Genomic DNA, 15,477 nt, shown 5'->3' on the forward strand with positions numbered 1-15,477 from the left:
CAACATTCATAAGTCTAAGAAATTTTAAGGTTTACACAGGGGAGAGAGGAAGCACTCCCAACTGGGCTGCTGGGCAGAGGGATGAGACATGTGAGAAATATCTTCAGGAGCAGTGGAGACAGGGAAGAAGGGAGTCCCCTCCAGCATGTGTGCCATAGGTTCACCAACATTGAACTAGATTATATTGATGTTAGAGTAAAATTAGGTTAACATTTAAGTGGAAAACTTCTAAAAATGCATACTTATAGCAATATTTATTCACTTACATTTCACACAATATATGCCCAGCTACCCATTAAAGTCTCACTAGTAATAGAAAACAATATATATATGAGCAATATGAATGAGTTAGTGTTACCAAAAGAACCTTAACTTTTGCATCTCCTGACTTTTTAGTTTTAAGTTTGTACCTTAACCTTGCATTTTTGTTATTTTATGTGTAGGTGTAAAGTCACAATTGAGATAGAATTCCATTAAACATACAAGCAACTTCATGGTCTATTATGTTAGATCAACTTTTTCAGTAAAAATAAATTGTTAAGGATATTATTCCTGGAACAGAATAAATTCTTGGAATTACTGAGTAACTTATGTACTGTACCACTGTTCCAAGAACACATTACTTATTTTATCATGACAAAGTAAAGTTATTAATCTTCTGGCTTCCATTTCAACAATGAGAAATGCTATAAGATGCACAGACACCTGCACTACATTTCAGCACAACTTTATATCATCCATAAACATTTCTCGTTTGGACACCTCTTCCAAACAAATGCACACAGAATACTGTATGTAGCATTTGATTTTATGAAACTATAAAAGTTCCTTGCTGTTAATTACAGAGACAAATGTCTCATCACACATTTGGTTACCAGATAGTATAATTAGTTTTCTACATTAACCTTTCAAATGCAAAGTCTGGTTTTCAAGTTATAAAATATTGTAAAACCCAAGAATTAAAATTCCTTCCAGTGTATTTCCATGAGTTTGTAAAAGGATAATATGTAATTCTAAGAAAATCAATTTATGTATTCTTATTTCTAAGGTATTATTAAGAATATTGAAAATATATGATATAATTACTTTGATATTTTTAAGCTATAATTTTTAAAACTAATATGCAATATATGCATCTTTGTATAACCTGATCATCAGCAGAAATATACTCTGTGATCTTTTTTTAACAGGAATGGTAAAGAATTTATATTTGTTCTCTTGGTCCCCCCATTACATACTTAAAAGACAGCTGACTGGAAACACATGTAATCTGTGGAAAAGAATAGGACATTTCTGTCCAAAGCTAAAAGGCTCATATGAAGATTGAATTTATAACCTTGACTTAGATTATAAATACCAAAAGAACAGGGATTGTGCCTTACTAAACACTTTCATTCAAAACAGTGTGTTCTGAATGCAGTAGACAATAAATGTTTGTTGAAATAAAAGCATGTTCTAACTGAAAATTAGTCTAGCCTAACATTATAATAAAGTATATTATCATACTTTGGGTCAATACGTAATAAATATTTGTCAGCAAAAGCTTTCTGGAAAGAAATCAAGAAAAGAGAGACTTCTAATGAATGAAAAAAATACACAACTGCATGCTAACCATAAGTATCCAATTAAATATATAAACAGGCAAAGCAAAATTTCAAATAATCAGGTTGTAGAATTTTGACTTGTCAGACACCAGCAGGTAAGGTTTCAAAATGGTCTACTTCATTCTGTTACATTTAAATCCAATTTGGACCACATATTCTAGTTGCCTACTATCTCTTTCTATTTCATATTTCTAATCAATTAATCTTTCCCTCAACAAATGTTACTTTCTATATTTTCTTCATGAAAGACCCATATCACCTTTTACCAAGATGCCTATCCTATTGTAATTTCACTTTGTTTTAAACATGATTATATTCTCTTAGGCGTGAGAAATCTATATTCCCATGTGAACCACATTTTGCTTATAATCATGGCATCTCTAGATATCTTTTAGTATACCTTTTATGTCCTTTATTCTAGTTAAATTAGAAAAACTTCCTCAGATGCTGTGAGTATAAGACAATGTAAAAATCAGTTTATAAATCAGGTAAATATTATCTTAAACACTATTGTACAAGTCCATAAAGTTATAAAATGTATAACCATACTCTAAATAAGTCCTGGCCATGTACTTTTTCATTTCCGATTGTTTGTATAGACATTTCTCACTAAGCTCATGTTCTTCAGATCCCTCATGATAAAAATTGCTTGATCTGTTCTGTTTCTGGGCAAATTTCTCAGGTCAACAAATTTCTCCTCAGATTTTAGATGATCAAAAAGATTTCTTAAAGCATAATTTGATTTATCCAGCTAAAATTTCTGAACTCTCAATAAGCTATCTTTGTCTATAAAGATAAGAATGAATTTATAACTAGAATCTTTAAGAGTTAAGTGAGTATATCCATTCATCCAACAGATATTTAAGTATCTACTATGAGTACTGTACCAAAACACCAGACACTCAAAACAATCTGGGGCAGAAGGCAAAGTTTACACAAAGAAATGGAAGCCTGAAATCTTGCTCTCCGGCTACTTAAAATTTAATTAGGGAAAGAAGATATATTCACAAAAATTGCCACATAAGATAGTCCTAAGCAAGTGCTGCAAGAATGATAAATGAGCTATAGGAATTCAGAGGAGGAAAAAATAACCTCTAGTTTCAGTAATTAAGATCTTTATGAAGTGTTATATTTGGGCTGGTCCTAAGGATTAGGATGAATGTTTACAGGTAGGAATAAGAAAGAACTGTGGGGGCAGTGAGACAGGTGAAGAAATCAAATGAACAACTCTAATAGGAAAAGCTCATTCCATTCAGAGTCCTCTAATTTCAAGTAGTAAGTTGCCAGACTAGAGCTCCCATCCTTGGTCATTGTTCTTTGCTCTCATCCCTATATCTTCCAGTCTCGTCTTTACCATTTCTCTTTCCTACTCTAATTTACCTGTCCACAGTGTCCTCTGGAAACCTCATTCTATTGTTAACAAACTACTCTTTATATCAGATATGTGCCTTCCTCACATTACCTTAACTATATTTTGTATTGACTTTATATACAGAGTTGCCCTATCTCCACTATAAAATATAAGCTCTCTGAGGGCATAACCAGTTTCTCTTTTGTCTTTATTCCCAGTAACTAACAGCGCCTAGAACAAAGAAAAAACTACGAATACTTATTAAATTAACAGGTTTAAATAGTTTGAGGAAGAGAAGAAAAAAGGCAAGGTGTGTTCTTAGGATAGCATTTGCATTTGCATTCATTTTGTATATCTTTCTCTGACTATGGGAGAAGGTGCTCATGAGGAAATAGTTGAAGATAACAGTGGCAAGGCAGATTGGAGACTGAAAGTGCAGGGCCTCCAAGGCCAAGAAAAGGAACCTGGACTTTATACTACAGGTTAATAGGGAATCACTGACCAAAGTGTTTTTGACCAGGAGAATAATTTAGTATTTTAAGAAGACTACACCTAAATCTTACAATAGTATAGCTTAGGGAAAAGTCTAAATGAACAGAGAACAGTTTGAAGGTTATCATAATCTAGGCAAGAGATAACAAGGGTATAATAAACTAAGGTCATTGGAGTGAGGAGAGAAAGGAAAGAAAAGTATGTAAGAGATATGATGGAAGAATAGAAACTAAATTTAATGAGGCAGAAAGTGATTAAAAAGAAGTAAGGAAATGAAGAGTAGACAACTCATTCTTTAAAGAAAAGGAGAATGATAGCTAAAAGATAGGAGAGTTAAGAGAGGAAGTGTGACTGCTGAGGTTTGACTTTATATTAATATTATAGGTTAGTAACAATCCACCCTCCCATATTTTCTTTGAGTTGTCATATAAGTACTTTGGGTAGCATATAACATTCTGTTCTCTCAATCATTAAACAAAAACCTTATTTCCTCAAGAAAATCTCTAAAATTTGACTTAAATAATTTTCAAATTCTCCCTCTAAAACCATTCTGTTTATCTTACAAGAAAATTTATATCACCTGATTTGAACATGGTATAAGTAACCAAAACATTTTCAAATGTTTGAGCAATAAATAGTTTTAAGACGTTATACTGTTTAGTGTATTAGCCTAGTAGCAAACAACTAAGCCAAAATTCTGTGTAAGAACACATTCTATTTAAAATTTACATTATTGTACTAAATGGTATTAGATGGCTCATATTCAGATTTTTTTTTCAGGTTCTTTGCTACTTAATCTAGATCTCTGTTTTTGTCAATAGGTTATACTATAATAGTAACAATTAAAATTCATATAGTTCTTTAAAGTTTACAAAGAAGGAGTACAGAAATTATTTCACTTGATACTCAAAATAGAACTATGAGGTAGGAATCAATTATTTTTATCTCCATTTTTCAAATGAGAAAACTGAGACCAGAGAAGTAAAGTATCTCTTATCCATGGTCCTAGAACCAGGAAGTATCATAGATAGAATTCAAACCTAAGTCTCTCCACTATATAATTCTGTTTCTCATGTTCATGGCCCCTGTGCTTCTGCCTATGTTGACCGTACCATTTCCTGCCACCTTTTCTATACCTACTGTAATAGTTTAAAAGGGTGTGGTCACCAATTGTAATAATTAAAAATTAAACTATGAGGCTGTTAGTAGCTTTAACAATTTAGTTTAATTAAAATAGTGATAGTAAAGAGAGGGAAATGTAGGAAGGAGGTAGAGAATTGTCTAGCTAAATATCCTAATTGTCAATCTTATGGAATCCAGCTCACCAACAACAAAAAGCTCAATCTCCCGTCAGAAGAATGTAGGAGTCTCTTCAACAAGAGTCCCCAGAGTAAGCATCTCCCTTCAGGCCGAGTCTCCAATGCAGGAATCTAAATCCCTTCAGCAAGTCCAAGAGTCCCTTCAGCAAGGACCACCAGCACAAGAGGGAGTCTCTTCAGTCTGCATGTCACCAACCCAAGTGAGAGCGTCTCCAGCCAGAGTGTCACCAACCCAAGTGAGTCACCAAAGCCAAAAAAGCCTGAGCAGGGGGCAGCTGGGTAGCTCAGTGGATTGAGTGCCAGGCCTAGAGACGGGAGGTCCTAGGTTCAAATCTGGCCTCAGACACTTCCCAGCTGTGTGACCCTGGGCAAGTCACTTGACCCCCATTTCCTAGCCCTTATTGCTCTTCTGCCTTGGAGCCAATACACAGTATTAACTCCAAGACAGAAGGTAAGGGTTTAAAAAAAAAAAAAAGCCTGAGCAGTCCCTGGGTCCCACTTATACACATTTTTCTCCACTCTTCAGCTCTCTCCCATCGCATGTCACACCTCAGGAACCAATCATAGTTCCGTATGGGATCAACTTTCTGTCTCTGAGAATGTGAACTTCCTTTCTCTGAGGGTGTGAACTCTTGCAATCAAAGCTAAAATATCTTCAAGTTCTTGACTGATTAAGTTAAAAAAAACAAAGGGAAGATAATTCCATTTTCACACTATCCAAATCTGTCTCATCTTTCTTTTGTTATTTTAAAATATATTTTATTTATTTCACTAAATATTTCCTAATTACATTTAAAATCTTTTTAAGTATTCATTTTTTAAAATTTTGAGTTCCAAATTTTCTCCCTCCTACCTGTCCCTCCTCCACCCCTTGAGAAGGCAAGTAATATGATATCAATTTTATATGTGAAGTTATGCAAAACATGTTACAAAAGAACACACCAAAAAAAGAAAAGAAAAAGAATGTCAGTTTTAGTTTGCACACCAAAGTTCACAAGTTCTCTTCCTTGAGGTGGACAGCATTTTTCATCATAGGTCCTTTGGAATTGTCTTGGATTGTCTTGATTAGAATATCTAAATCTTTTACATAATCTAATCATCCGTATACTGTTGTTATTTCTCTGTACAATGTTCTGATTCTGTTCACTCCACTTTTCATTAGGTCATGTAAGACTTCCTAGGTTTTTCTGAAACCATCCTGCTCATTATTTCTTATAACACAATAGTATACCATCACAATTACAGACCAAACTTGCTCAGATATTCCCCAATTGATGGGCATCCTGTCCCATTTTTCAAGGTCTATTTTGAATCCCATCTCTTCCTTGAAATATGTAATACCACCCTACTTTCCTTTCTCTGCCTTTCTAAAGAACTTAATATCTATATTACTCTTTTTGGCATTTATCCACTTACTTACTTAATAATTACTACTTAATTACAGAATACTTTGCCACAAGTCAGTAATGACAAACCTACAGCACAGGTGCCAAAGATAGCATGCATACTCTCTGTGGGCACTTGGCTGCCCCTTTCCCCAAAGTTTGTTACTAGAAAGGCAGAAGGACTCAGGTGGAGCTGCTCCCCTCACCCTCTCTACCATGCCTGACATTTTTTCACATCTCCCTGCCCCTCTGCCCAGCAGCCCAATGGGAGTACATTGGGGTAAGATGGGCAACTCACCAGTGGCAGAACTGAAGGGGAGCAGAGTGATTAGATCACTCCCCTTCCCCTCTCTACACACACTGAGGACATTCCTTACTTCACCCACCCCTCTACCCAACAGCCTAATGGGAGTGCTTTCTCCCTCCCTCTGTGGGGTAAGAGGGCATGGGGCAGGGCATACCCAGCATGTAAGGGAGGGGCACATGGTCTATGGGGGGGCAGGCATGGCACTCTATCTGGGGAATAGGGTGGGGGACAGGGCCCAGCATTCCATCTCTAAAAGGTTCACCATCACTGCCATTAGTCATTATTTTAACTGTCACTTGGGTTTTTCTAGGTCCCCAGCCAAATTATAAGTTTCTTGAGGTTGAGAGATGTTTTAATCATGTTTTTTTTCTTCTCTCTGTGAGTGTTCAAGTTGTTGAACTATTCATTGTCATAGGCAACAATAGAATGTAGAAATCTACATAGTGAGCTACCATTGTCTAATATTATTGCAAAGTTTAAAGCATAAGAAAGGAACCCTCCAAACTTGGTCAAACAGTGCTATATTTCATCCAGTAGAAAAACAACTGAACTTCCTCTTCATTATGGATGCTAGAAAAGATCTTATATAATTTTCCAGAAGTATATTTGATTTGAGGACTTCTCCCAAAGTATGTAACAAATCTGGTTTTTTTCTTGAACTTCAATCTTATCAATATGTTATCATATACTGGCATTAATGGAACCTCCATATAACATTAAGTTCAGGGTCCATGTTTCAATTCTAGATATTGAGTAAAATTGTTACATCTGTCCTCCTGATATGTCTAGTAATAAACTCCTTTAGGGTTCACTGAACTCTAAACTAAGTGGTGTCATAGCCATGCTTCAGGAAGTTATGTAGCAAATGCTACTTAAATCTATATTTTGAGAAGTGTCAATGTAGCCTGAAAACATACAATTTCTTATCAACAAACAGAATTTTTAAGTAACCTGTGTTACTTACTGTGTTACTGTGTGGGTGCTGTCAATAAAACTATTCACAGATGTTTTAGAAATGTTAATTTTATAATCACATCTTCCTTTATACTTTAATTTATTACTCTAGCTCCCATGGAATCAAGATATTCTTTTGAAAAGCACATCATACCTTCCTCAAAGTAAGCAAGATTTTGAAGAAATATCGCATAGTATATTTTTATACTACAGACTCTTTTGCCCTTGACATGAAATGTCTTTTTAACAATAACTACTACACTACAGACTAAAACTCATCTCTTGTTTCATGTACTTTCTTATGTGCTCTGACTGTAAAAATAAAAAAAAGGAATCAATGATGTCATCTTTAAAAGTTTTCATTTTATTTTATTCTATGTACTGGTTACATTAGCATCCTCAATATATATGCCTTTAGTCTGTCATACCCAAAATAAATAGGCACTTGACAAGTGTCATTACTATTTTCTAAGCAAACAGGAAAAAATCCTACTCCTTTGGAGAATAACTAAATCAAGGACAGCATGTTCCCTCTTTATGATAACTGCTGATTTTACACTAAAAAGCTAGTCCTTCATTTCAAAAGACTGAATAAGGCAGTACTTAAAAAAGAATTCCAACTGTTTAAATTTAGGGGTCCTCAAAAATTACAATCTGAAAATATTCTGGTTGTAGGTCACAAAATTTCATTTGATTGTGAACTTGTTGAAATTCCTTGAGGTTGAAACTTTTAGCTTGAGTATTTAAGTATTCTTTTAAGAAAGGTAAACCAATGACAATTATGTTCCCTATAGTAATCTTGCTTTACCAGATGAACATTTCAGTTACTAGTACCAATTAAAGGTGGAGCTATATATTTGATGTAAAGTTACATGATGTAACTGATATGAATTTAGTAATATGAGAAATACTAAAATGTCTCCCCTCCCCATCTTCCTTCTTTACACATGTATTTGATCTATCCCCTCTAGCCTTATAACAGGGTTTTTGTATGTGTCTGTGTAGGTGTGTTTAAATATAAAACAGAGGCTACCTAAGCAAGAACTCTGCTCTCTTGCTTTAAGTTGTTTGGTTGTTTGGGAAGGTACATGACAAACAGACTTAAGCAGCCTGGGCCTAGTCTATATTCTAGACTTCCATGTTGTCACTTACCTATCCACTCCCCCAATTCAAGTGGTAACAATTTCCAGAATTTTTTTTTTTGCTTGTCCCTTTTCTTGTGTTAATTCTTTGTTATACTTTCTTAACCTTTTCCTTTAGGGTTGTGGCAAGAGCATTCATTGCACCCATAAGACAGCTGGAATAGGCAGTCTAAAGCAAAATTTAATGGTCCAGGATTACTCTCCCTTCTTATCCCACTGTTTTGAGCCACTATGCAAAATCTCAATTATTATATAAGGTACTAAGAGCCACCAAATATCTAATAGCAAGTCAGTGTACAACAATTAAGATCTTTAGGTACAATATTTGTACCAAAAATCATACAGGAAAATTAGAAAAATTTTTTTTACTACCTACCATCCGTCATGCAGCTATACTTGTTTGAAGGGCAGTCAGAGAGGCTGCTTTTGTTCTACTTGTCCTTTAGGTGAGCTGGGAATGAGGATGGTAAGAGGAAAGCATAGTTTTTCTTTCTGATCCTGAACTCTCCGCAGCGATCATACTATTGACCACCTTCTCCTTCTTGAAGTACTTCCCTTGGTTCCAATATTTCTCCACCCACCTCTGGCTAGTTGCCTTTTATCTCTTTTCTATAGCTCCACTTCATTCCCTCTCTCTTCCCATCCCCCTAAACATAGGTATCCCTCCAGCCTCTGTCCTAGGTCCTCCTTTCCATTCTACTTTAACAATCTTCCACGATTGTATGCTTCAGGTATTACTTTTAGGCAGACAATTCTGAAATCCATACGTCTAGTCATGATCCCTTCCCTGAGCTAAAGATCCGCATTTCCAACTACCTACTTGCTACCTCCAATTTCATTTCCAATTAGTAGTTCCAGTTCTACAAGTACAAAACTGAATCCATCATTAAAAACAACAGCAAAAAATTAAATTAAACTTGTTCTTTCTAATTCCCCCATTCTTGTTTAAGGTAAATCAATTTTCTCAGTTACCTAGACTCAAAAACTCAGTTTCTTTTTTACCATTTTCTTTTTCTTGCTCCTCTCCACCACCCTTCAACTAACTAGTCCTATAATTTTTTTATGATTTTACCTCCACAATCTCTCTCCAACCCATTTTTTCCTTTCATTTCTATGGCCATTGGTCTCTCTGCACTATCACAGCCTGGCTTTGGTTTTCTCTCCACTCAAATCCATCCTATACATTGTCATCAAATTAATTTTTCTAATGCACAGCTCTATTCAATTACTTCCCTACTCAAAAACCTTCACTGACCTATCAAAGGAAATCCAGACTCCTTGGCATGACATTCAAGGCCCTCCTCAATCCTGAACCACCCTATTTTACCTTTCTACTCTTATCCCACATTAACTGCCTTTGAAAGGTGCTCTATACACTAGCCCAACTAGGCTACACACTATTCTTGATCTCATCTAATTGTTTCCCATTTCTCCTTGCACTATTCTTTAGGTCTGCAATGTGCTGTCCCCATACCTCCCCTTATTGAAATCCTACCCTTCTGTCAGGCCTCATCTCAAATGTCACCATCTCCATGTTTTCCTTGATAAACATTATGTTTCCCTCTTCTCACCTACAATGGTATAACTGATTGGCAATAACAGCTACGTACATGTTTGTTTTTCCTTATTATGTCTGAAAGCTTTTTAAGAAGAACCATGCTGGATATTTTTGTATGGAAGTGCCCTTGTACATAACTGGAACTCAATAAATGGTTAACTTGAAATGAATACAAAACACATGAAAATGATGAGCCACTCAATGATAACTAGTACTATCAGGAGATAGTTAGGCAGGCAATAATACTTCTGTTTTCCTCACACTTTTAAAACTGTAGATTTAATTTAATTTTGTCATAGCAGGATTAGCAACCAGGCTACAGAGGTGAAGGGACATTACAATATGACAGCACATTAATCCTTTATCCCACCCAAGGCAGAAGCAAAACCAAACAAATAGCAGCTTCCTGGAAATTGAATTTCTGTTATCCAGATGTCAAAGATGTAATACCCCAATTACACAAACTATTGCCAGTGAAGCATGCCAGCAAATATGCAATGTAAATGGGGTGAGCATAGAGCTACAAAACTGCACAGTCAGCATCTGGCTCTGTGAGTGAGTGATAATTAGCACTGTGTGTAGACACTAATAAACATTTATGTCTGAAATTACAACTTTTAGCAATGTTAATAAGGGATATATTGGCAATCTGTAAAATAAAAGGTCTTGAAAAGAATGTCATACATTAAGCAATGGCAGACATTTCCCGTTCTTGCACAATCTTTTTTTTCCCCCTAATTGCAAATGGCCACACTGTTTTGCTCAGAAATTAATCGACATAAAAACCTACCTAAAAAAATGGGTTTTGTCTCTTTGGCCTCTCCATTAACATCATTGCTGAAGTCAGAAACTTTATATATGTCATGGTGATAATCTAGGAGAGAAACAACAAAAAATTAGAATTCTAATGACATGGAAAATGTAAAAAGGCATTGAACACTAGAGTCATATTACATATGGTGTTAAAGCTCTACAGTTTTAACTTATAATTATAATTTTTAAAAATCAAATTAACCACAGAATACAAACCCTTTAGTAACACCCAAAAACTTTATCAGTTTTTTTGGAAGTGTACAAAACAAATATTTCATTTTTTTAAAACAGCTTTGCCTGGCCTGACTATGTCAGTTTTCACTGACAAATATGGCAACATGAAAATCCAGAAGCTTTTCTAAAGAGCAGCAAGTAAATTTATAATCAACAGGGAAAGTGTTCTGCATCCCTGGTCACAGGAGTCTTTTGAACTTTACAACTAAATTTATATAGGATATATTGCGTATTCCCCATATTTAGCCACAATTCACCTGACTTTAACAGTTAATACTGAAAAAATACTGGGAATTAAAAGCAGACTAAAAGGAATACCACATGAAAAATATGAATTCGTCATTTTAAATACAGTACAATTTGAATAAGGAAGCCAAGGTCTCATCTTTCACATAAGAGTATCTTTTGTTTTCAGCTACTGAACTTTAATATGCAATGGTTTATTTTCCAAAAACACAACTGCATAGTAGAGAAAAGAATCAGACTCTAGAATTTGTTTTAAAACTTACTATGTCAATCAAACTTAAAAATACAAAATTTCACTAGCTCTCTATAGAAGCTCATGTGGTTTTGATATATATAGTTCCTACAAATTGGGATCACCTAAGTATCTACATAAAGTATGGATTTCTTTTTCATTTTCACACTTTGTGAAGGTCTTGAACATTACCAAGCAATACTTACATAATTATTCTCATTTTCAAGATACAGTAATAAGTTTTCTGAGGTTAGAAAAACAATAGTTTCATATATACACATACATATATACTTGAATGAGTCAAGGCAAAAAAAAAACCCACAAACAACAAAAAAAGTCAGATTATCTTTAGAGAAACACTTAAAAGTTCAAATAACTGAGTATTCAACTCTGATGAGCAAAGTTATAAGGAATCAAAACAGCCTAATATTTTGAATAGGCACTGTGACTGAAAACCTCTCACTAAATTCAATCCACTTGCTCAACTATTTGAATCAGTTTAAATGGGAAGGAGAAAGCGTATAATCAAATGAATTTTCAAACAAACTAAAAGTAGGTTTTATTTGCTCCACACTAACATTTAGCTTAGCTAGGGTTTAATTAGGGGAAAAAAACCCTGTTATTTGCAAATAGCCCTCTACTTTTCATTAGTCTATACAGTGACTTTTTAGAATTGTTAAAACAGTTGGTTTGCTCCCACCTTCAATAACCCATAAAACGCTAGAGAAAAAACAGGCTGATTCTGGGTTTCTGCGTTTGCATAAAACTAGGGTTGACTCAAAAGGGAGGTTTAAGGAAAAATGATGTTCTGAACCCTCAAAATATGAATATGTGGCATTACACTGGACTAATCACCTGCTTTGAATTTAACAAGGTACAAGGTATTTAACAGATACCTTACTTTTTGCCGTAGGCTTTAATTCTTCTCAATCTTTTCTAAGACAAATTAGAAAAATTAAGATTCTAGCAAGTAACTCATCAACTGACAAGCGTTTCCCTGTCCTTCTCTCCTCTTCCCCCAAAATAACCCAAACCCAAAGAGCTGAATATACACCTGTTAAATTATAAAGAATTTAATGGAATTTTTAAAAATTGATTTTTACCCGATGCATAATTCTTTTTAAAACACCTTTTCTTATACCAATCTCAGCCAGACAAGTTAGATGACAACAATTCTTTCTTAGGCATAAGCATTGTTTTTCCGAAAAGAAAGAAAAAAAGGGGGTGGGGGATCTTTCATGCTCCTTGGGGAGGCGAGGGACAGGGTCGGGGGGGGGGGTGGAGATTTGGCCGTAAGGATAGGAATCATTAGTTCAGATTTCTGCACACCACTAAAATGGAACAGCAAACACCCTACTTCCCAAACCTGGCCACAGTAGTTGAATGCACAAGAAGGCTCTTTACTCCCTAAGTGTCATTGTTTGCTAATTTCCTGATTTGCTTTTTGGGCTGTTTACGTTCAATAACATCCTGCCTTCCCCCCATCCCTTGCACAATACAACTTTATTTTGTGTACAGTGGTCTCGCCGCCAAGCATCAACACGCCCCCCAACACCCCCTCTTTAAACCGTTTTTTAAAAACCCTTTAAAAAGATATAGTTACAGACTTGAAAACATACAATTGCATTGACAAATAACAGCAGAGGGTGAGGGAAATGACAAGGGAGGGGGGGAGAGAGGCTTAGAGAGTGGTGGTGATTGGGAAGCTGTTTACACCCGGGTAAAGTCCCTTCTCCCTGTCTCTGGCACCCACCCCGGAGAAGCCCCCTGCCTGTCCCCATCTCTCTCTATTCTCTTCTTACCTTGGTTCACCAGTTTGAAGCTTTGGGATTTCCTGCTTCTTTTCCTCTCGGAGAACTCCATGGTGCTCGAGAGAAGGAAGGAGGAAGGGAATGTGGCAGGAGGGAGAGAAGGAGAGACAGAGAGGGAGGAACAGGGGGGAGGGAAAGGAGGAGGAGGAGGAGGCGGCGGCGGCAGCAACAGCAGCTCTTGTCACCCGGCAGCAGCAGCAGCAGCAGCCAGAAGGACCAAGGTCCGTCTCTCAAATCAGCAGGAATGATAATTATAAGAATGATTTAAACGAATAAAATAAATCCGGCTCCCCCGGCGATTTCGGACCCGGACGTGGGCGGGGCTGGAGGCTTCCCCGGGAGAAGTTGCCACTTTGCTCTCGCCCACCCCCCCAGTTCCGCACCTCCGGTCCCCGGCCCGAAGAAAAGGCTAGGAAGCAGCGGAGCCAGGGCCCCGCCGCCCTCCGCCACAACTTTCGGCTGGGGCCGGACTTGGCCCGGGGCTGGCTCGGGGCTGGCCCCTAGAGCAGAGGGCTCGGAAGGGGGCGGGCAGGCGCCGGTCGCTTTTTCCTGCTCCTTCCCCGCGAGGCGGCGGCAGCGGCGGCGCGAGGGCGGCGATGGGCGGCCGGGGAGGCAGCGGCGGCGGCGGCGGTAGGTCGGGTCGGGCCGGGAGGAGACGGTGGCGGCGGCGGCTGAGGAGCGGGGGGAGCCAGGTCAGAGGCGCTCACCACCCCCCCCCCCACCCGGGGCGGGCGGAGGGAGGGAGGGGAAGGAGCGGAGGAGGGAGCGCCCGCGCTGCCTGGGACCCCGGTGCCACCTGCTGGGGGGAGCCAGCCCTCGCACCGGCGCCCCGGGCCACCCCCCCTCCCCGCCTCCGCCTTCCCCCTGGGGGCCGGGCTGAAGGAGCCAGTCGAGCCCGTCGGCGGCTTCTTGGGCTCGGCCCCCGGCCCCACGCCATCCCGAGGAGGCAGAGGCCGCATGGGTGGACGGACACACGAATTGACGAGCGGAGGAGCCGCTTCCCGCGCAGTGGCAGCCGCGCGCTCGTGCCCCGCGCTCGCGCTCTCTCCTACCCCTCCACCTTACCACCACACCCCCCCACCCCCACCGTGCGCCCAGCCAGCCCCGGGCTCCGTGCTCGTTCCTGGTGGGGGGCCGGGGTGCTCCCTCCCCTTCCCCAGTTTTGAACAGTGCTGCCCAGGGCATCTCTCACCCCCTGGCCTGGGAGCTCTCCGGGGAGTCTCCACCTTACGGGCTGGATTCTGCTTGTTCTTTTTTTTTTTTTCGAGACCCCAAGTCTTGTGGGGATCTCCCCTCTTTTCTGCTCCAGTCCTGGGGAAAGGGGTGTTGGTATGCCCCGTCTCAACCGAACCCTCTTCCATTCTCAGATTCCTGAACCAGAGAACACCTATTTTAAGCAACTCTTAGAGGTAAACTCTTCAGTTCACAAATAATGAGGATGAAATGAACCAGCGCTATTGAGAGGGATGCAGAGCATTGCCACTGAGCCCGGAATGTCGACTACACCTTGTAGGGGTAGCAGCTGAATTTGGAGAAAACATGTGGATTGGGGATCGTTAAGAGAAAACTTGGCATTCCTAAGGTCTTGCATTTGCTATCTCTATTGCCTCAGAGAGGATGAAATCCCTAAGGCAAATGCAAAAGACAGGCGTAATGATATCAAAATAAAAGGAATAAACAATAAACATTTCATTAGACTTAGTACAGGCGTCTCTAAGGAGCACAGAGAACATTAAGGACACTTTCTTCATCTCATCTCTTGGGAGATAGGGAAAAAATAATTGTATACTATTGGGGGGGGGGGTGAAATCCACACGGATACAATTGTTAACACCATTGGAGCTGGAGTCAAAGGACCTGGATTCAAATTCACTTTATTCCCTTTGTGATCTTAAACAATTCAATCCAATAAATATAATAAATACTTATTAAGTATTTACTATGTTTCACGCAGTGTGTGAAGCGCTTGGGACACAATAAAAAGACCATTCTTGCCCTCTTTGAGCTCACAATCTAAAGGAAGGAGGAA

General features: G+C 38.5%; 1 protein-coding gene and 1 long non-coding RNA gene across 11 annotated transcripts in view; one reads left to right on the top strand and one right to left on the bottom strand.

The window, feature by feature from the left end:
• The window catches only part of LOC103100141 (uncharacterized), a 33,456-nt gene extending 25,711 nt beyond the window's left edge, over positions 1-7,745 (top strand). The window contains exons 2-3 of the long non-coding RNA XR_008912579.1: positions 4,768-5,002; positions 7,525-7,745. This is a non-coding gene — a long non-coding RNA (uncharacterized LOC103100141). The remainder of the gene's footprint in view (positions 1-4,767; positions 5,003-7,524) is intronic.
• Positions 1-14,241, bottom strand: part of BEND7 (BEN domain containing 7) — a 160,978-nt gene extending 146,737 nt beyond the window's left edge. For 8 of the 10 annotated variants that reach the window (XR_008912578.1, XM_056800838.1, XM_056800837.1 and 5 more), the window contains exons 1-2: positions 13,440-14,241; positions 10,903-10,986 (exon numbers count right to left, since the gene is read on the bottom strand). Coding sequence is in view for 9 of the 10 variants with exons in the window: in XM_056800838.1 (XP_056656816.1) it covers positions 10,903-10,986; positions 13,440-13,500 (145 nt within the window). In the remaining variant the exon portion in view is untranslated. Of the gene's footprint in view, positions 1-8,930; positions 9,006-10,902; positions 10,987-13,439 lie in introns of all 10 variants that reach the window. The other 2 variants (XM_056800839.1, XM_056800841.1) reach the window with 2 other exon arrangements.
• Between the last annotated feature and the right edge of the window lie 1,236 nt (positions 14,242-15,477).

The sequence above is a fragment of the Monodelphis domestica genome, chromosome 5 (genome assembly GCF_027887165.1).
Source record: "Monodelphis domestica isolate mMonDom1 chromosome 5, mMonDom1.pri, whole genome shotgun sequence".
Taxonomy (NCBI): Eukaryota; Metazoa; Chordata; class Mammalia; order Didelphimorphia; family Didelphidae; genus Monodelphis; species Monodelphis domestica.